At 35.7% G+C, this 22,980-nt stretch overlaps 1 protein-coding gene across 2 annotated transcripts in view; it reads right to left on the bottom strand.

Annotated features, from left to right (window-relative positions):
* Positions 1-22,980, bottom strand: part of LOC121379424 (dynactin subunit 4-like) — a 76,404-nt gene that overhangs the window by 21,139 nt on the left and 32,285 nt on the right. For both annotated transcript variants that reach the window (XR_005958841.1, XM_041508050.1), the window contains exons 11-13: positions 18,946-19,047; positions 14,515-14,615; positions 4,322-4,400 (exon numbers count right to left, since the gene is read on the bottom strand). Coding sequence is in view for 1 of the 2 variants with exons in the window: in XM_041508050.1 (XP_041363984.1) it covers positions 4,322-4,400; positions 14,515-14,615; positions 18,946-19,047 (282 nt within the window). In the remaining variant the exon portion in view is untranslated. The remainder of the gene's footprint in view (positions 1-4,321; positions 4,401-14,514; positions 14,616-18,945; positions 19,048-22,980) is intronic.

The raw sequence follows: 22,980 nt of genomic DNA on the forward strand, positions 1-22,980 counted from the left end.
AGTGCTCTATGTATTATAGTAATACACTTGATAATGTCCGCTAGCCCAGACCACCAATTCACTAGCTCTAGCAGAAGCTCTAGCTAGTGCTCTATGTATTATAGTAATACACTTGATAATGTCACTAGCCCAGACCACCAATTCACTAGCTCCTAGCTAGTGCTCTATGTATTATAGTTATGCACTTGATGTCCGCTAGCCCAGACCACCAATTCACTAGCTCTAGCAGAAGCTCTGGCTAGTGCTCTATGTATTATAGTAATACACTTGATAATGTCCGCTAGCCCAGACCACCAATTCACTAGCTCTAGCAGAAGCTCTAGCTAGTGCTCTATGTATTATAGTAATACACTTGATAATGTCCGCTAGCCCAGACCACCAATTCACTAGCTCTAGCAGAAGCTCTAGCTAGTGCTCTATGTATTATAGTAATACACTTGATAATGTCCACTAGCCCAGACCACCAATTCACTAGCTCTAGCTAGTGCTCTATGTATTATAGTAATACACTTGATAATGTCCGCTAGCCCAGACCACCAATTCACTAGCTCTAGCAGAAGCTCTAGCTAGTGCTCTATGTATTATAGTAATACACTTGATAATGTCCGCTAGCCCAGACCACCAATTCACTAGCTCTAGCAGAAGCTCTAGCTAGTGCTCTATGTATTATAGTAATACACTTGATAATGTCCGCTAGCCCAGACCACCAATTCACTAGCTCTAGCAGAAGCTCTAGCTAGTGCTCTATGTATTATAGTAATACACTTGATAATGTCCGCTAGCCCAGACCACCAAATCACTAGCTCTAGCAGAAGCTCTAGCTAGTGCTCTATGTATTATAGTAATACACTTGATAATGTCCGCTAGCCCAGACCACCAATTCACTAGCTCTAGCTAGTGCTCTATGTATTATAGTAATACACTTGATAATGTCCACTAGCCCAGACCACCAATTCACTAGCTCTAGCAGAAGCTCTAGCTAGTGCTATATGTATTATAGTAATACACTTGATAATGTCCGCTAGCCCAGACCACCAATTCACTAGCTCTAGCTAGTGCTCTATGTATTATAGTAATACACTTGATAATGTCCACTAGCCCAGGCACCAATTCACTAGCTCTAGCAGAAGCTCTAGCTAGTGCTCTATGTATTATAGTAATACACTTGATAATGTCCACTAGCCCAGACCACCAATTCACTAGCTCTAGCAGAAGCTCTAGCTAGTGCTCTATGTATTATAGTAATACACTTGATAATGTCCACTAGCCCAGGCACCAATTCACTAGCTCTAGCAGAAGCTCTAGCTAGTGCTCTATGTATTATAGTAATACACTTGATAATGTCCACTAGCCCAGACCACCAATTCACTAGCTCTAGCAGAAGCTCTAGCTAGTGCTCTATGTATTATAGTAATACACTTGATAATGTCCGCTAGCCCAGACCACCAATTCACTAGCTCTAGCAGAAGCTCTAGCTAGTGCTCTATGTATTATAGTAATACACTTGATAATGTCCGCTAGCCCAGACCACCAATTCACTAGCTCTAGCAGAAGCTCTAGCTAGTGCTCTATGTATTATAGTAATACACTTGATAATGTCCACTAGCCCAGGCACCAATTCACTAGCTCTAGCAGAAGCTCTAGCTAGTGCTCTATGTATTATAGTCATACACTTGATAATGTCCGCTAGCCCAGACCACCAATTCACTAGCTCTAGCAGAAGCTCTAGCTAGTGCTCTATGTATTATAGTCATACACTTGATAATGTCCACTAGCCCAGGCACCAATTCACTAGCTCTAGCAGAAGCTATAGCTAGTGCTCTATGTATTATAGTAATACACTTGATAATGTCCGCTAGCCCAGACCACCAATTCACTAGCTCTAGCAGAAGCTCTAGCTAGTGCTCTATGTATTATAGTCATACACTTGATAATGTCCACTAGCCCAGGCACCAATTCACTAGCTCTAGCAGAAGCTCTAGCTAGTGCTCTATGTATTATAGTTATACACTTGATAATGTCCGCTAGCCCAGACCACCAATTCACTAGCTCTAGCTAGTGCTCTATGTATTATAGTAATACACTTGATAATGTCCGCTAGCCCAGACCACCAATTCACTAGCTCTAGCAGAAGCTCTAGCTAGTGCTCTATGTATTATAGTAATACACTTGATAATGTCCACTAGCCCAGACCACCAATTCACTAGCTCTAGCTAGTGCCCTATGTATTATAGTTATACACTTGATAATGTCCGCTAGCCCAGACCACCAATTCACTAGCTCTAGCTAGTGCTCTATGTATTATAGTAATACACTTGATAATGTCCGCTAGCCCAGACCACCAATTCACTAGCTCTAGCTAGTGCTCTATGTATTATAGTTATACACTTGATAATGTCCGCTAGCCCAGACCACCAATTCACTAGCTCTAGCTAGTGCTCTATGTATTATAGTTATACACTTGATAATGTCCGCTAGCCCAGACCACCAATTCACTAGCTCTAGCAGAAGCTCTAGCTAGTGCTCTATGTATTATAGTAATACACTTGATAATGTCCGCTAGCCCAGACCACCAATTCACTAGCTCTAGCTAGTGCTCTATGTATTATAGTTATACACTTGATAATGTCCGCTAGCCCAGACCACCAATTCACTAGCTCTAGCTAGTGCTCTATGTATTATAGTTATACACTTGATAATGTCCGCTAGCCCAGACCACCAATTCACTAGCTCTAGCTAGTGCTCTATGTATTATAGTTATACACTTGATAATGTCCGCTAGCCCAGACCACCAATTCACTAGCTCTAGCAGAAGCTCTAGCTAGTGCTCTATGTATTATAGTAATACACTTGATAATGTCCGCTAGCCCAGACCACCAATTCACTAGCTCTAGCTAGTGCTCTATGTATTATAGTTATACACTTGATAATGTCCGCTAGCCCAGACCACCAATTCACTAGCTCTAGCAGAAGCTCTAGCTAGTGCTCTATGTATTATAGTAATACACTTGATAATGTCCGCTAGCCCAGACCACCAATTCACTAGCTCTAGCAGAAGCTCTAGCTAGTGCTCTATGTATTATAGTAATACACTTGATAATGTCCGCTAGCCCAGACCACCAATTCACTAGCTCTAGCAGAAGCTCTAGCTAGTGCTCTATGTATTATAGTAATACACTTGATAATGTCCGCTAGCCCAGACCACCAATTCACTAGCTCTAGCTAGTGCTCTATGTATTATAGTTATACACTTGATAATGTCCGCTAGCCCAGACCACCAATTCACTAGCTCTAGCAGAAGCTCTAGCTAGTGCTCTATGTATTATAGTAATACACTTGATAATGTCCGCTAGCCCAGACCACCAATTCACTAGCTCTAGCAGAAGCTCTAGCTAGTGCTCTATGTATTATAGTAATACACTTGATAATGTCCGCTAGCCCAGACCACCAATTCACTAGCTCCTAGCTAGTGCTCTATGTATTATAGTTATGCACTTGATGTCCGCTAGTCCAGACCACCAATTCACTAGCTCTAGCAGAAGCTCTAGCTAGTGCTCTATGTATTATAGTAATACACTTGATAATGTCCGCTAGCCCAGACCACCAATTCACTAGCTCTAGCAGAAGCTCTAGCTAGTGCTCTATGTATTATAGTTATACACTTGATAATGTCCGCTAGCCCAGACCACCAATTCACTAGCTCTAGCTAGTGCCCTATGTATTATAGTTATACACTTGATAATGTCCACTAGCCCAGACCATCAATTCACTAGAAAGGACTGAGGGCTAGTGCAGGTATCGAACCCTGTAAATATTACTAAGATGTTATTTTGAGAATTTCCTTAGTTGTTTTCCTCATTCCCTATAAATATTACTAAGATGTTGTTTTCCCTGGTTGTAAGGAAGTAGAAGCAATTCTATTTCTTACAATTATCTCATGAGACAGTCAGTGACTGGTGCCGGCTAGTTACAGAAATATCTGGTGCCGGCTAGTTACAGAAATAATCTCATCTCACAATGTATCTTGTGTCGTCACTGAGAGCAGATAGGACTGTCTCACTTTACACAATAGCAATAAACATCCTGGGGGGGGGGGGGGGGGGAGAGGAAACCAATCCAGGACACATCATCTGACATTGGGTACCACACACTGCTTACTTCAATGCCTATATAGTTTGGTAACTGTTTCATAAAAAAGAAATAAAAAGGTTGTAAAGACTATTTTATAATGACACAGTGACATCTCTAAGCAAAATGTCCATCTAGATGTCACAGACATGTTATAAACATGAAATATAATCAAATGTTGTTTACTAATTACCGTAACGTCTCCTGTATCGACAAAAGGTGTCACTCTGACATACAATCCTATCTTGTTCGCTTTGCGGAATGCAACCAAACTGAAAATAAGAGAAACACATGCTATAAAACACAGTAAGACTGCAGCACATGGTATGTTATATCAGTTTTTCTCCCATCCCTAGCCATGCAAGACAGGCGTATTCCATGACATCAGCCCATGTAGAATAAATCGGTTTTGAATGACCACGTGACTTCTATTGTTTGAGCTGATATTAACATTGAGTGACGTCATGTAAACGGCAAAATAACACAAGAAATGCTTTTTATATTTCATAAAAACAAGGAAACCTGCTGTCATAATGAAATTATACTATCATTTTCGGTTTATACTTTTGGTATAAACCATTTTTGGGTATGATCTTTTCAATGGTTATGATTATTTTATTGTAAGATAAATAAAAAATGCAGGTTTTTCACGTTTTCCCAAAATGCCTATTTTTCATCTACTGGATAGGAGAAAAATAATCATCCATTATGTATCCATGTGGGAAAGGGCTATTCCACCCTCGGGTACAAGCCTCGTCCCTGACAACAAATTATGTACCCTTGGGTGGAATAGCCCTGTCCCACATGGACACATATGAAGGATTCTTTTAGTATCACATGGTATAACAGTTTTTATCACATGGTACGGTATATCAGTTTGTATCATGTGGTATGGTATATCAGTTTGTATCAGGTGGTATGGTATATCAGTTTGTATCACGTGGTATGGTATATCAATTTGCATCAGGTGGTATGGTATATCAGTTTCCATCATGTGGTATGGTATATCAGTTTGTATCAGGTGGTATGGTATATCAGTTTCCATCATGTGGTATGGTATATCAGTTTGCATCAGGTGGTATGGTATATCAGTTTCCATCATGTGGTATGGTATATCAGTTTGTATCACATGGTATGGTATATCAGTTTGTATCAGGTGGTATGGTATATCAGTTTGTATCAGGTGGTATGGTATATCAGTTTGTATCAGGTGGTATGGTATATCAGTTTGTATCACATGGTATGGTATAACAGTTTGCATCAGGTGGTATGGTATATCAGTTTGTATCACATGGTATGGTATATCAGTTGGATCAGGTGGTATGGTATATTAGTTTGTATCAGGTGGTATGGTATATCAGTTTGTATCACATGGTATGGTATATCAGTTTGTATCAGGTGGTATGGTATATCAGTTTGTATCAGGTGGTATGGTATATCAGTTTGTATCAGGTGGTATGGTATATCAGTTTGTATCACATGGTATTGTATACTCTTAAAAAAAGTAGGGGAACTCTAATAAGAATTTACAATTGCCAAAATTGTAAGGTATATTAGCTGTGGGGAATGGTTATATGATAGTAGTGAATTAACTGGGCAAACATTACCAGTAGTTCTGTATTACAGTAGGTTTTATGACCACCAAAGATCTTGAAGGACGATCGGGGTCAGAAGTGAAATTTGAAAGTTGGAAGTTTTTTTATCAGTTGTGGGTGATACCACCACGATGTCAGACATTCATTCAGTCGACGAGGCATACTGCCTATGAGTCTCTCAATAGAATTTGAGAGAGTCTGTTCCACTCCTCTTGCAGCGCCTGACCAAGTTCCGCTAACGTGGTCGGCGGTCTTTGACGTTGACACACACATTTCCCTATCATGTCCCAGACGTGTTCAATGGGGGAAAGGTCTGGGCTCATTGCTGGCCATGGCATTCTATAGATGTTATGCTGCTGGAGGTGAGCATTGACGATTCGTGCACGGTGAGCACGGGCATTGTCGTCCTAAAAAACAAAACGTCAACCCACACACCTAGCAAACGGGACGACAAAGGATGTCAGTATGTTGTCCCTGTAGTACTGCCCAGTGACCCTTCCTTGCACAATATGGAGGGGGGTTCTGTCAGTCATAGTGATACCACCCCACACCATAACCGATCCACTGCCAAATCTGTCAAGAAATTGCATTGTGACATTGGCGTGCCGTTCATTTCGTTGTCGCCAGACCTGACTATGCCTGTCAAGGAAGTCCAAAGTGAATAGGGACTCATCTGAAAATTTGACACGTGACCAGCAACAAATACCCCATTTGTGACATTCCCTACACCATTCACGTCTGTGGGCAATGTGACGATTTGTCAAGATAGGCACAACCCGGGGCCATTGAGCATGAAGATGGGCTGCATGAAGATGATTTCTAATCATCGGACCCGTAACTAGGACACCAGTAGCCTGATGAAGGTTTGCAACAATTTGATTTGCCGCTTGAGCTCGATTTTTTAGAGCCTGGTTACGGATGAATTGATCCTGTACTCCTGTCATTGCCCAGGACGACCTGAACGGGGTTGATCGTCAACATTTTGGGTTTGTTGGTACCTGTTCTATAGTCTGCTAATCACTGACTTCGAAACATTGAAGGTGTTGGCCAATTCATACTGACTTCTGCCCATTTGACTTATGAAATTAATAAAAGTGCTACAACCACTTGGGCTATATGAGAAAACATAGTGTAATTAATTGTGGTCTGAGGCCGTCTGTTAATCACTGACTTCGAAACACTGAAGGTTTTGGCCACTTCACGCTGACTTCTGCCCGTTTGCAGCATGCCAATAGCCTGTAGATGCTCATCATGTTGCATACGCCACATCGCAAATTCAAACAATAAAAATTACTAAAAACAAAACGATAACATCTGTATGATCAACAGAATGAAAAAGATTGACAGAAATAATGTTCCACAGTTTCCACAGTGATTAATCGACCTTCCTTCAAATTGTCAAAATTGAAAATGACACCCCACGCACGTGTACGGGGCAACTGCGTGATGCACGTGCAAACTATGAAATGTGTTTCGGTGTGCTGAGAAACAGACCTGAACGTTCTTTATTAGGATGTCTGTGGTCAAAATGTATGTTCGGTCTAATAGTTGATATTAACATTAATATTTCAGGTTCCCCTACTTTTTTTGTATCATGTGGTATGGTATACCAGTTTGTATCATGTGATATGGTATATCAGTTTGTATCACGTGGTATGATATAACAGTTTTATCACATGGTATGGTATATCAGTTTGTATCACGTGGTAAGGTATAAGTTTTTATCACATGGTATGGTATATCAGTTTGTATCACGTGGTAAGGTATAACAGTTTTTATCACATGGTATGGTATATCAGTTTTTATCACATGGTATGGTATAACAGTTAAAAATCTACAATATTACGGTAGTCATGTCATTATTTCAGTTCTAACACTTAGTAACAGTGACTCAAGCTTTTATGTTATTTGTCTTGACTGTAATGAAATAACATTATTTAGTGAAGTAGATTTGGATGCTGTCAGTATACAATTTCAGTTTTTATTTCAGATGAACCAAATATGTTTTAACATCAAAATGAACAAAAATTCCAAGAGTACTGCTAAACCAATCAGCTTTTTTGCAATATCAAATCATGATTCAGTATGTTATGCTATACTACAATGAAATAGTGTAGCCCAATACATCACTGTGTGGTCTGTGTTAGTGCATATGGGTCACACCTAACTATTTGGAGTACTTCAGGTATCTCATTTCAATACAAATTGCACACCCAGTCTTTTAGTAAGTCAAATTAGGATACTGTTTGTCGTTATAGATTTCCATTTTAATTTTCACTGAAATAATCCCTTTGTTGAAAAAATGTATTGAACATATTTTATGTTAAATTGACAGTGGTTTGCAGACAATTCAATTCTCTTTAAAATGTGAGTTATTTTATAAACATATTGATCATCAGGTTCAAACATTATTGTAATTTATGTAAATGTACTAGTTTGTTATGTTTTTTACAGACAGTCTATACCTCATGCTATATGGACATTAAGTCTTTAAAAATTAAGTGAAATTAAATCATGTTGCACTGAATTTTCTCACAAATAATTAGTATTTATGATTTAGGAATAAAATGTGCAATATTTTTTAATGTTACAAAAATTTAACAAGTTTAAGGCAACTTATAGGTTTGTGACACAAAATCTGTAGTATCCGTAACCATCTAATAATTTTTGACTTGATCAAAAGAATTCTACATCCATTTGAGGTTTACAAGTCAGATGTATGGAGAAACTCTGCAAACAGAAATGTGAAGTACATGTAGCTGAAGGATTTGAAAATAATACACACTGAAAGTGGATTTGTAGTGTCTGTAACTGTAGTGTCCGTAACCATCTAATAATTCTACATCTATTTGAGGTTTACAAGTCAGATGTATGGAGAAACTCTGCAAACAGAAATGTGAAGTACATGTAGCTGAAGGATTTGAAAATAATACACACTGAACGTGGATTTGTAGTGTCTGTAACTGTAGTGTCCGTAACCTTTCAAAAAGCATCATTATAAATTTAAATATTTTATAAAAAATACCAAAATATGTACTTAGATTTTCTTGCATTTTATTTTGTAAGGCTACAAAATATTAAAATATGAACAAACATAAATATACCAATATTGCTAAATTGGTCATTTTTATTTCATGCAGCATTCACCCCTAAAACTAACAAAATTATGACTAGCAGGACATTCCTCATGCTGAAAATATTTCTGAATTGTGTTGAGTGTTTAGCTAATTTTTACCTTGCATAACTAATTAAGTTCACAAGAGACATACATGTGTAACACTGAAGATAGAATCCTACCAATAACATACTACAAGGGGTGCTTTACATTCAGTAAGGATTCTCTGTAGTGTCCGTAACCAAACACATAATACACATGTAGAAACTTTGTGTTAAAATGTAACTTTCCCACAACTAAGTGATTAAATGTCAACAGTAATACCGGTACCAATAAGATATAAGTTTCATATGAATATGATATATTTTTGCAATTTACCATTTTATTGAAACCATTTTTAGAGTTTAAGGTGAAAATTAAAGAAAAAACCCATTTTAATCAAATCTTTCCTAAAATTTACATTTACAAACAAGTCATATATAGTAAACAAATTAAGTTATGTTAAATTAAGCTTGATACTCACACCTGAAATGTTAATATTTGAAAATAAATATGTTCAGTTGATTGGTTATGAACACTACCAATGTCACATCAGACTATGAACAGTAGATTTGCAGCTGATAAAATGGAAATCAGTAATCATCTTAAACATTTTAAAACTTTATTTTTTAAATATGGGAAATGTTGTTTGTTTTGTTTCAAACCTTTTAGTTATATTTAAAGTTGAATGATTTTGTTCAAATTTATTATTACTGTTGGGTTTAACAAGGTTACTGTTAACTTGGTGCTAACAAAAATACCATTTATTTTCTGACTGTTTCATGAACATTTTAAGCTAAAAAAAATGCACATTATTACTTTTTTGCAATATACATGTATATGTTTACATACTGTGTATTTACATTATGAATTTATATCTAAAACCCAGGTTTTGTTTGGTATTGTCCATAACCAAATATTACTGGCTTTACAATTTCAGGTTCTTTGCCTGTTTAAGTTGGGTGTAAATTGTGTATTAAAATAACCCTATTACAAATAGTTGGAAATGGAACTATAGTTGTAAGATATCTCAGCACAACTGGCAGTTTTATTTTATCTCTTACATTCATATTTATTAGTCATGTGATGCAGGTAGTACTAAACCAAATAACTTCCGGCTGGGTCAAAGTGCGAGGTGCACCAAACTTTTGATAGAGAAGTGAACACCACAAGTCCTGTGATTGGTTATAAATGTGAGTGTGTTGGTTGTAAAACATAATAGTTTCATCTGGGTAAAAAAAAATTGCAATTTTATTTCATCTAGTACCAGTGTGTCAAGTAGCCTTGTGCTTGAAACATGTATGGGGTACCTGTAAAAAAAAGTACTAGAATTTTGTGCGAAACTAGGGTAGTCATAGACGCTACCCGTTATCTCAGAAACGAGCAGCTTGACCCCCATTTTTTTCTGATTCACTTTAAGTGTAAGGGGTGGTAGTATTTATATCTGTGGCGTTTATGTCGGTTGATACGTTGCAGGTAGGAGTTTTAGCCACATATGTTACTATTGTCGTCTATGGGATTTGATTTGGTAGTATAGCACATATTCAGTGCATAATAAAAAATATTATGATTTTGTCATTTTATTTAATTAAACTATACTGGTTGATAAATTAGCCATCACTCGATCATGCAAGTTCACAATGACCTTGACCTTGACAATAATCTCTGTACATGGCTCTGAATGGAGTTTGAATCAAAGTTAGCACTGAAGAAAAGTTGGTTTTGGCCTATAATTCATACTGTAAAGATTTCAATAATTTCTTTTTACATGGTATTTGACTTGCCATATACAACTGCTCTTAAATATGGTATTATAATAAGCAACCTGAACTAAGATTTTAATAGCAATTTATTTTTATATTAAAAATAGCATGTGCCAATAGTGGGTTAATGTCTTTAGTTTCCATTAACATTGTTAATTTTTTATGTATGAAATTCTGAAAACTCAAATTTGTAAAGAAGTTGATTTTTATTGTCATTTTGACATATTTATAGGGTGCTAAGTTATATTTTAGACAAATTGTAGTTTTATGCAAAATTTAAAGTAAATTTTAAGAATAACTTTACCAAAAACATAATTAAATTTGTTGTCACTATTGTGCCTTCTGTTCTTATTTGTACATAACAATAAGGTTGTTAAACATATCCTTAGATCTCCAAATAATTTTTTTTTTTTTAATAATCACTTAGTTAGCTCTCATGAAAAGCATTTTGAGTTTATACTAGATTCAGAACCAATTTTTTCAGATCTGATTATCTGCCTTGGATTAAGTTGATAATTTATTTTATTGTTAAAACTGTATTACCTAATGTTACTAGCTAAATAAAATGCTGGATTACAGATTGTAGGAATACATCTAATGTACATATTGTATTCATCCGGATTAGAAAATAATGCAAGAAAATAGATGTTCGGGTAATTTTGTCATTTAAAAATAGTTTTTTTCAGTAATTAATCAAAAATAAATGTGTTAAAGCTGCATGATTATTCCAGATATCACAACTATTAAAACCTCCAACTACAGTAGGCTATAAATAAAATATAGTCAGGAATATTGGTGGCTGCCAATAGTTTTGATGGTTCATTATGAAAATCAGCATGGCCGATGGATTTGAAATTCCCACACCTGGTAACTTGAAGACACCCACACCCAGCATACAGGATTTCCTCCCAACACTAATGTTCAGGACATTAAGTCATTACTTCATACAGGTACAGTCATGTTTGTGTTTCCTTCCTCAGACAGTGTATTTTTTTAATACTGATATTTCTTTGATGTGCCTGTTAAGGTCTTCATAATCTAGGGGTCAATCAAGTGCATGTGTTTTAATGGAATTCTTTAAAGGGGTAGAGGTACTCTGACTATCTTTGTTGTCTCTACATATATACCTGAGTACACACACCCAACTGAAAGTAAATATCTTCAGGAGTTTTATTTTAAAACATTTTGTTGTTTAATATGACATATTGCATTTGTACAAAACTATATGCAATATATATGCTTTTTGAGGTGTACATTATATTAGGTTGCACTGTAGAAACAACAGTTTCAGTGAGGTTGTCAGTTTATGTCAGAATACACCAGATCCTGGTTGTCATAAAGACACATAGCTGGACACTTTTTGAAAAATGTATGTTATCAGTATAGGTAGTACTAAACCAAATAACTTCCGGCTGGGTCAAAGTGCGAGGTGCACCGAACTTTTGATAGAGAAGTGAACACCACAAGTCCTGTGATTGGTTATAAATGTGAGTGTGTTGGTTGTAAAACATAATAGTTTCATCTGGGTAAAAAAAAATTGCAATTTTATTTCATCTAGTACCAGTGTGTCAAGTAGCCTTGTGCTTGAAACATGTATGGGGTACCTGTAAAAAAAAGTACTAGAATTTTGTGCGAAACTAGGGTAGTCATAGACGCTACCCGTTATCTCAGAAACGAGCAGCTTGACCCCCATTTTTTTTTTATTCACTTTAAGTGTAAGGGGTGGTAGTATTTATATCCATGGCGTTTATGTCGGTTGATACGTTGCAGGTAGGAGTTTTAGCCACATATGTTACTATTGTCGTCTATGGGATTTGATTTGGTAGTATACATGGTTCTTTAACAGTCTGTTAAATCTTAGATAAAATAAATATTATGTTTACAATTGTTCATGAATCAGACATCCTGGTAAATAAATACCACAATATTAGTTTGATGAAGTGCATTTATGTCTTGTTATATATAAGACTAGTGTCCATAACTTTAACATGAAAAAGATAGAAGCTACTGTCACAAGCATTAACTTGGAATTATAATTCCCACTGGTACATTTTCCAATAGTGAAATGGGCATACTTTTATTGAAATAAATTTTAATTAGATCTACCACGAACTTTTAACACAAACAGAAATGAAGTGTGAAACATTTTATGGATATGGCATATCATAATAGTACATTTATGGCAAGGATAAAATATTTAAGATTTACAACAATAATTACACCATTAATTTGTTGGAATACATTAAAAGAAGTAAATAAACATTCCATTTAGTTTGTGTTTTTGTAGTTTTGTTATATTTTGTTATGGTGTTATAGTACCAGTCTTTTACCACCCTTTGTTGACAAATGAGAAAGAGTCATAACATTTTTGTCAGTGATATTTGCTAAACTAAAGTTTGGACTTACAAACTTTAAACATTATACATCAGAAAAATATAAGTTTTGGGTACCACAATTTTTTTATTATTTTTTTATTATAATTTTTTTTATTCAGAGCTTCAAATACATATTATTACAGTACATAATGAAATGTTACATTTTCTGTTAAAAACACAGTTATTAATTAATACAAGAAGATATGTATTACATGTGAAGTACTCTACTAAGATATTGCCACTTTTTTCTTATTTTACTAGCTTTTTCGTGGGGTAAAGATAAAGAGAATACAATTTAATCAGCTTATAACGACGTATCTGAGCTAAACATGAAATATAATTTGGCTGAGTTTTTTTCATTCTACAAATATGTATATAGTATTTTATTAAAAGCAAACAAAGATTGATAATATCAATATTTGGACTGTTAATAAAAAGACCAAAAAGAAGTACATCAGCGGCATTAGGTTGGGGTACCACAATTAAAACTTTATTTTTGGACTCATGTGGAAGTAAATGGTGCCCGTTATTGTAAAATAGCCATATACATATTCTCTACCATGTCCAACAAATTTTTGTATCTTCTAAATTCAGGGGCCATAACTCTGCGAAAAGTGGGTAAATCACCATGAAAGTTAAACTTGATTTGTAACAGAACATGATAAATCTATGCACAAAATTCTGGAAAAAATTCTGGATTTTTTTTCTTCGCATCTCCTAAATTCAAGGGCCATAACTGTCACAAATGAGTAAATGACCCTGAAAATCAAACATGATCTGTAACAGTACATGATAAAGCTATACACAAAATGTCAGCCCAATATCTGAAGGGACAGACAGACAGAAGGACAGATATGAAATTTACAGACGGACAGACAGACAGAAGGACGGAGGTGAAACCTATAGTCCCCTCCGGTTGGATCATCTCGTATTTCATGTTGAGATATGCTCAGATAAAGAACCTGTGTTTTAAGATAATGGATAAATATAGGATTCGTCACAAGTGATTTTTTAATATGTAAAATATCAACCTCGTCTAGTTAATCATTATTTGTCTCGGCAAAGCCTTGACAAATAACGATTAACTAAACGAGGTTGGAAAATATCAACCAAGTCTATTTTACATATTAATAAACATGAGTAGCAAATTCTATTCATACTATAACACTTCTAAAATAACATTTAAATTCAATATTTAGTAAATTACACAACTAAAGTCACCTCCATTGGTAATATGATTAGCACAAATTAGTTTGACGTCACACATTTTAACTAAATCTTATGAAAACGTTATGCTCAGGTATACAGGTCTTGTTAGCTTGTAAACAAATGACCCATCCACAGCAACACATTATTACCTAGATACCTTGCAAATTTGCATATATCTTTAAATTCGTATACCATTATTAACCGGGTTAATACACTAAATTACCACATACATGTAGGTTTATGACATGGATATCATGGGTAAGTTATAGGGTAAATCAACATTAACCCACCTGGGGTCATCCCGTATTTCGTGCTGTAGCTGTGATGTGTCATCATATATGGCCGCATCATCACGCTTCCAGATCACAATCTCCTGTCTTGGAAGATCAATCTGAACACGAGGAGAAAACAAGAAGAGAAAACCATTAATGTTGTGCTGAAGTTTTTACATGGGAGGGAAAATATGCGACCAGTCCTAATCTGATTTCAAAATTGGTTACATGCTATTTTCAACCATTTTCAAACATTCTCAGTTACTCACATGAACTGACCTTACTTGCAAAGTTCAGACACCTTGTTACCAGCTAATTGCATGACTCTCCTGACCTTTACAAACATTTACATGATTTATTGTTAAGGATTTTGGACATGTATCAAGGCAACCTAATATAATTACAAGATTTGGAAGCAGATTACCAATTGATGTACTGACTATTGTTGTTTTATTCTCAATTGACTAATCAACAATCAACCGATTTTCATTAAATTCCATAATTTTCCATGATCTCAACTCAAAATTGCATGCCATTGCAGGTCTGGAAAATAACATCTGCTAATTGTAGGACTTTCAAGAATTTCCATAACCTGGCTTAAGTGGGGGAAGCCAACTATTCCTTTGATAATCTAACTCAAGATGTTACAGTGACCATGTTTTGCACCCAACAGCCACCCATATTAACCTGAAGTGGAATGTTCAAAATCAGACTGTTCCTTCATACATACATGTAAAAGCATGCGTAAACTAGTGTTGGGAATTGGATGGACATTTTTTTATCAGTTGTTGGTTATAATAGGTTTGCACCAACCAATGAACGTTTGATTATGAGTTATAATGGGTTTGCACCAACCAATGAACGTTTGATTACGAGTTATAATGGGTTTGCACCAACCAATGAACGTTTGATTATCGGTTATAATGGGTTTGCACAAACCAATGAACGTTTGTTTATGAGTTATAATGGGTTTGCATCAACCAATGAACATTTTATTATCGGTTATAATGGGTTTGCACCAACCAATGAACATTTGATTATCGGTTATAATGGGTTTGCACCAACCAATGAACGTCTGATTATCGGTTATAATGGGTTTGAACAAACCAATGAACGTTTGATTATCGGTCATAATGGGTTTGCACAAACCAATGAACGTTTGATTATCGGTCATAATGGGTATGCACAAACCAATGAACGTTTGATTATCGGTCATAACGGGTTTGCACAAACCAATGAACGTTTGATTATCGGTCATAACGGGTTTGCACAAACCAATGAACGTTTGATTATCGGTCATAATGGGGATGCACAAACCAATGAACGTTTGATTATAGGTCATAATGAGTTTGCACAAACCAATGAACATTTGATTACACAATCAGTTAGAATGATAAGAAAATAAGAATGGTTTGATATATAAGAGCAGAGTTCGACAAATCCGCTAGCCCGATGCCTGTGGCTAGTGGTTTTTAAGTTCGGGCTAGTGAGAACTGTCGTGGGGATTTTTCTCTTTTTTTTCTTTCGGCTGAAATTTTGTTTAATACATTTGATTGTGACGTTTGTCATCGAATAATATCAACAATGCAGTCAGTACAGTGGACTCTGTCTAAACCGGATTCTGTGTAATCCGGATCTCTGCGTAAACCAGTCCATTTCTACAGCCCCGTCCAGCTACCGTTTATCTCTTAGGTATAAATCTCTGCCTAATCCGTACTCTGTCTACTCCGCACTCCGGATCAAAAATCAAGAACGAAAGAACCGTTCATGCATTAATTATCTCTGTCTACACCAGACTGGGATTTGACTGAACGACGGGCTGCTTAATTAGTTGAACAATGATCGTCAATTGCCACGTAATCAGGACGCCGTCACAAGATCAAATACAAAATGTAATCACACTCGTGTGAAGTTTACTCTTATTGCTTTTGGCCGTTAGATCTGGATTTTGTAGTCAAATAATTTTGTACGTACGAATAAATAATGTTTTAGGAAATAAAATGAAATTTAACCTAGTACAAATATTAGAACGACCAGAAACACGTTTAATATGTAGCCACTAACATTTTATGCAGAAAAATATATTTGATATGTAATTACAATCGTTAAAAAGTCTCTGTTAGTGGATAACATCTTAAAAATTGCAGCAAACTTAGGAATGCCCCATTAGGTATATTTTTTATGTCTGTGAAATAATCGATTGCAAGTCTGCCTTGTATGACTGTGTTTCCCAACCATCCATGGGTTCAAATGTCATTGTTGATCGCGAGTTGTCGATCATTCAAGAACCATAACTCTGGATGAACTCTGTCTAAACCGGTCCTCTATGTAAACCGGACTATTTCGACGGTACGAAGTGAGTCCGGTTTAGACAGAGTCCACTGTATATAATAATAATCCACTTGAACTAGGTCTGCAAACTGCAGTAACATGCTATCTCTACATTGTCACAGTTACAGCATGCATTGTTTACTTTTCCCTTTCAAGTTTCTGGCACAGCAAATAAGTCTAATGGCATGCGTGTTTTGATTGGTTGGACATGTCATGTGGTGGTTAATCTCGCACATATGTTTTAGGCTATGAACTTGGAAATCACCAATCGCAATAACAGGTTAATCTCAATCAAGTAAACCCCAGTCATGCTTTGAATTTCAGTGTTTGTTTTATTTACCTATTGTTTTCTAATTTAACACTTCGCTTACATGTGGTTATCGGCAATCAGGAAAACAATTTACTTTAATGGTAACCGCACATGCAACGACTCGGCTTGGCCTATTACATGTAGTGGTTTGGATAATGTGTTACAGCTACCGACACAAGATAATACCTTTTTTGTTCATCATTTAAACAACGAATTAGATGTCGCCGTTATATTCTTTTGATATCGGTCTGACAGGGGATGATGCCCTGTATTTGAGCAATTGGCATCACTGTTACACAGTGTTCCTGGCGACATAAATAGTAGGCCCTAAATCATTTAGTAAATGTATAACCCACTACCAAATACACCTAACCATCTATTACTGTGTGTAACTGTCGTACCCTTATTTAATTATTTTGATAGTGGGTTTAGATACCAATCATGAATTTGCTCAATTATTTTTCCCGGGGGGGGGGGGAAAGGCAAAAGCGAAAAAGGGAAAACGGGACAATGACGATGGATCACACTTGACAAAAGACCAAACGAACGACACAACAAAAAACTGAAAGTTACAACATGATTTAAGTGTTTGTCTTATTTTACCGTTATACTTGTAAATGTGTAATGTTACAAAAATTATATAAAAATCCAGTTATAATTGATCAGGAATTTGAGCTAGTGCTTTATCTTGGTGGGCTAGTTGTTTTTACAAAGCCACTAGCCCTGTGGCTAGTGACTTTTCAAAATATTTGTCATACTCTGATAAGAGCCATGCATCTATTGTCGTGGTTACCAGGATTGTCTCTACAAATAGCTAATTTTACATTCCATATATCTGTATACACTTTAAGGTTATATATTATGTACAATTTGTAACCTACAACATGACTGTAAGGTAGTGATAACAGGGTCCCAACCCTAACACTACCAAATTTGTTATATATTATGTACCATTTGTAACCTACAACATGACTGTAAGGTAGTGATAACAGGGTCCCAACCCTAACACTACCAAATTTGTTATATATTATGTACCATTTGTAACCTACAACATGACTGTAAGGTAGTGATAACAGGGTCCCAACCCTAACACTACCAAATTTGTTATATATTATGTACCATTTGTAACCTACAACATGACTGTAAGGTAGTGATAACAGGGTCCCAACCCTAACACTACCAAATTTGTTATATATTATGTACCATTTGTAACCTACAACATGACTGTAAGGTAGTGATAACAGGGTCCCAACCCTAACACTACCAAATTTGTTATATATTATGTACCATTTGTAACCTACAACATGACTGTAAGGTAGTGATAACAGGGTCCCAACCATAACACTACCAAATTTGTTATATATTATGTACAATTCGTAACCTACAACATGACTGTAAGGTGATAACAGGGTCCCAACCCTAACACTACCAAATTTGTTTCTGGGATCAATAAACTTTACACCTGGGATCAATAAACTTTACACACAACAAATTTAATAAAAATAATTGTTTGTTTTTTTTGTCCATCAACTATACCGAAAGAAAAATTACAGCTAATATGTTTCATGGCAATCAATTATTTTTTATTATGATCACCATATGGACAGAGCCTAACTAATCAATTTTCAATTATAATAGATCATTGGAACGTCACTAGCATAAAGAACTGAGTATAAAACATAGCTGACATGCCCATCAGAGTGTGGACAACACTGTTGTATTAAAGTCACACAGATGTGCCCATCAGAGTGTGGATAACACTATCATATGAAGCTATTACTGTGTGAGACTTGCTCACAGGCACCAACCTTAGCTGTGACTAGGGGATCGACAGCGCCCTCTACAGGAAGTAGGTGGACAGCCATGTTGTAGACTGATGGGTTGCTTACTGTGAGACAAACCAGAGTTTCCTGAAAATAAAATCAGAAATCATTGTAACATTCAACCTCATGTGTAAAATGATACACATAACATTTAACCTCATGTGTAAAATGATACACATAACATTTAAACTCACGTGTAAAATGATACACATAACATTTAAACTCACGTGTAAAATGATACACATAACATTTAAACTCACGTGTAAAATGATACACATAACATTTAAACTCATGTGTAAACTGATATGTAACGTTTAACCCAAGCTGCAAAATGACCGCGTTCGCAAAAAGCGATGCAATATCTCGAGATCGCGATGCAATATTTAGCAGTTTGTGATGCATGTTTTTTAATAGCCAAATTGATATTTGTATTAGTGCACGCGTGGAGGTTGGCTTTTTAAAAAATCTTGATTTACAACCTTCACGCGTGTTCCAGTATTTCTAATAGTAAATACTGTCGAACACGAGGAGCATGTTCAGTGTTTTGACAAGAACAGTGATGTAGGCCTACTAGTTGCTACGTCACCAGGGTAACCTATTTTACAAGCAGCTATGACCTTGTAACCTATATTGAAACTAACAGCATTCAAATTGCCTCAGCAAATAACATTCCGGTAAAATACATATTGATGTTTATATCCCATTCAAGAATTGTTAATTTTCATAAGAGAAAAATCAACACCCTAAGTTAGGCTTACTTTGTTCATCGATCATAAGCATACTATTTTTAGGTTGACCTGTGTCGATCAGGTTGCGCTTAAACGTGTGCACATGATTGAGTCATGACGAGTGGACATGGTGAAAGGTTTAAAGCGTTTAACTGTTGAGGGGTGGAAAAAAGATCTACATGTGTAGATCCTGGGTCAGAATGGCTGCAATATGAATGCTCCCAAGATCAAAAATATGTAGTCAAAATCAAGTGTTCCATATGCACCGAGTACGTTGGAAAGATCAAACAAATGAGGAATTTTTCACGGGCTTCCATCGAAGGTATGACTGGAATGGCAATGAAAAAGGACAATGTCGTAAGTCAGTATAGTCAACAAAAACAAGCAATTTTATTGTGTTTTATTAATTTTTACTATAAAAGTGCTAATCAAATTCCAGTAGTTGTTATTCAATTCTTCATCCAGTAGGAAAAACTGCTAATCAAAATTTTCAAAACAAATTGCACCCTGTAACCTGATGTGTAAAATGATATATGTAACATTTAACCTCATGTGTATAATGATATATGTAACATTTAACCTCATGTGTAAAATGATAAATATAACATTAACCTCATGTGTAAAATTATACATATCGTACCATTTAAGCTAATGTGTAAAATGATATACATGGGGCATAAAATTTAGCAGGAACGATTTTGTCGTTCGTCTGTCAGTTATGCAAAATCAATATCAACATAAATGACATATCGTTCGTGCAAAAGCTGTAATCGCTTGTCGGAAAATCTAAACAAACGTGTGTTGGTTAATATCATCAATGTTTTGGAAAACTGCGTGCATTTGGAAATCGCTGACCTAGATGTACTACTTCATATGTGCTTGATGGTAATGTTCTAAACAACATATTCTCTATTATTCAACGTGACCAGCTATTTCCTTCACGACCACCGTCTACTTTCATTTATAAAATGCTACCTGCGTTAGCACGCCATCGACATATTTACAATTTACAGACGTTTGCTGAAATTCTCAAACTCCTGAAGTCATGATATTCGGTTTTTGAAGCACGTCACAGAAATTTTATGGGTAGTTTCTTAGAATATTATATTATATACCGATGCAATTGATAAAAACAAAATATGTAAAAAAAAAGAAAAAAAGACTGGTGTCATGAAAATCTCTCTCACCGCTATTCAAAGTCAATCAAAATAAGTCGGCTGATTACAGATTTTAAGCGGAGTTTGACACTTGTAGCTTCTTTCAGGCCGATTCAGGTCTATTAATAGCAAACGTGATGACATTTTAGCGACTGTACCTAGTGTCGGACAAAATGACTACTAATATTAACTTTGTGACTGTCAAAGCATGCCAATACATAGCCTTATCTGGCTCATGCGAAGGTACCTGTGCAGCTACTGTCAGATTGATTTAGTTTAAAATCCATTTTGCCTGTCACACGAGCATGTACCATGTATTACGAACATGCACCGTCACAAGAAAATTGTGTTCTCTAAAAAAATTCTAATTTCCAATGAATCGAAACTAACATTAATTAACTTTGGTTAAATTATATCAAGGTTTTAAAATGTTTGACAAATATCATCTACAGATCAATATTACACCAGTTTAAGCCTAAAATGAAACTGGTTAAATATTTTTTAAAACTCCAAAACGTTCTTTCCCAAAAGAGGTCAAAAACAATTTGACACGGGTCGATTTTTGTGGGTCGGTTGGTTTAGGACAAACAAACTTAATTTTTATTTTCGCCTAGGAGCTTTCAAAAAACACACAAAAAGTATATTTTTGTATTTAATATTGGACATTTGATGGAGAAAAGCTAAAAAAATTGTTAATCTTAGATTCTCATTTGATGCTCATTAAAGGTAGACTAAACTCCAACAAGAGCCTTATGTGTTGGAGAGATGCATACCCGGACCAACAACACATACCGACACTTTAACAAATGAAAAATGTGTAATTTTAGAATTAATAAAAAAACGTGATTATTCCTGCTAACTGGGGGCAGCCATTTTGTTTCATTTTTGTGACGACCGGTGGTACAGCTTGGGGCGAAGTGACGTCAGCTCAGGTCCAACTTTTCTATTATGCACAGTGTAAACAAATGCTCTAATTTACGACAAGGCGCTTCGCTTTCATCAACCTGACTTGTAAAACAACATAGGGACCGTCTAAATATACACCTGCCAATCAAGAGCCACAGGTACAGGCCACGAAAAGAAAAGACCAATTAAACAAGAAAACACTCCGACTATTATTTCAGTACATGGGTTAATTTATATACAAAATATAATACAGTTATTTCAACACTTTAACAATGCTGGTTTATTTTGTACTGAAATATAAACCACATATACACGTTGCTGTGTTACTGGGATAGATATTATTACAGAACATTGCGATGCATCCGCAAAAATCAGGTATGTTTTGTTTCTTCAGTTCGAAGACTAATTCCTGAAGTGACATGTTAGGCATTACGTAACCACCAGCTCGCCAGAGGGTGTATTCACTGATGGTACAAAATGGCTGCGCCCGTTATATATAATAGCCGTCACATTTAACCGTTTTATTAATTAACTATACGATTATACTTGTTGATATTAAGCAATAATGTGCATTATGTATCGTTGAATATGCACACCAGTCCAAAAGCCTTGCTTTAGCATTCCTTTAACCTTTTCATTTGTATCTGAACTACTGAAGAAAATCGTTCGTGTAAACACTGAAGCCAACGAACGACATATTGGTTGTCTGAAAAATTCAAATTTTATGCCATGTATACATAACATCAATTTAAATTGACTGAATGAAATACTTAAAGCTTAACCTTACATGTGTAAGAAGACTTTTAATTTTGGATTTTGAACAGAGATAAGCTGGCTGTTAGAAAGATATAGAGATTACTACACAGTATCTAATGGAGACAAATGCACTATTCTAGTTCTTACACACCCTCAAAAACCAGAAGAAAAAAAACATTCTTAACATAGATTTAAACATCTTTTTCCAACTAAAACTTATTTACGACACTTGCATGGCAGTTAACTTAGCATCACACAGTAATCAGTTTCAGGTTAACTGACAGGTCATAGAACAATCAATTTCAGTCATCTTTATGTTATTGGATGATGACCCAGTGACAAGTCTCAAAAGTGATTACGAACATATGTTGGGAGATGATATTGGTTTACATGGGTGTGTAGGAAATGTAAAATATTTTTGTTAATAATATTTTTTTTAAATATCATGCATTCACAACTAATCCAAACTTCTT

This window comes from Gigantopelta aegis, chromosome 8 (assembly GCF_016097555.1).
Source record: "Gigantopelta aegis isolate Gae_Host chromosome 8, Gae_host_genome, whole genome shotgun sequence".
In the NCBI taxonomy this organism is placed as follows: domain Eukaryota; kingdom Metazoa; phylum Mollusca; class Gastropoda; order Neomphalida; family Peltospiridae; genus Gigantopelta; species Gigantopelta aegis.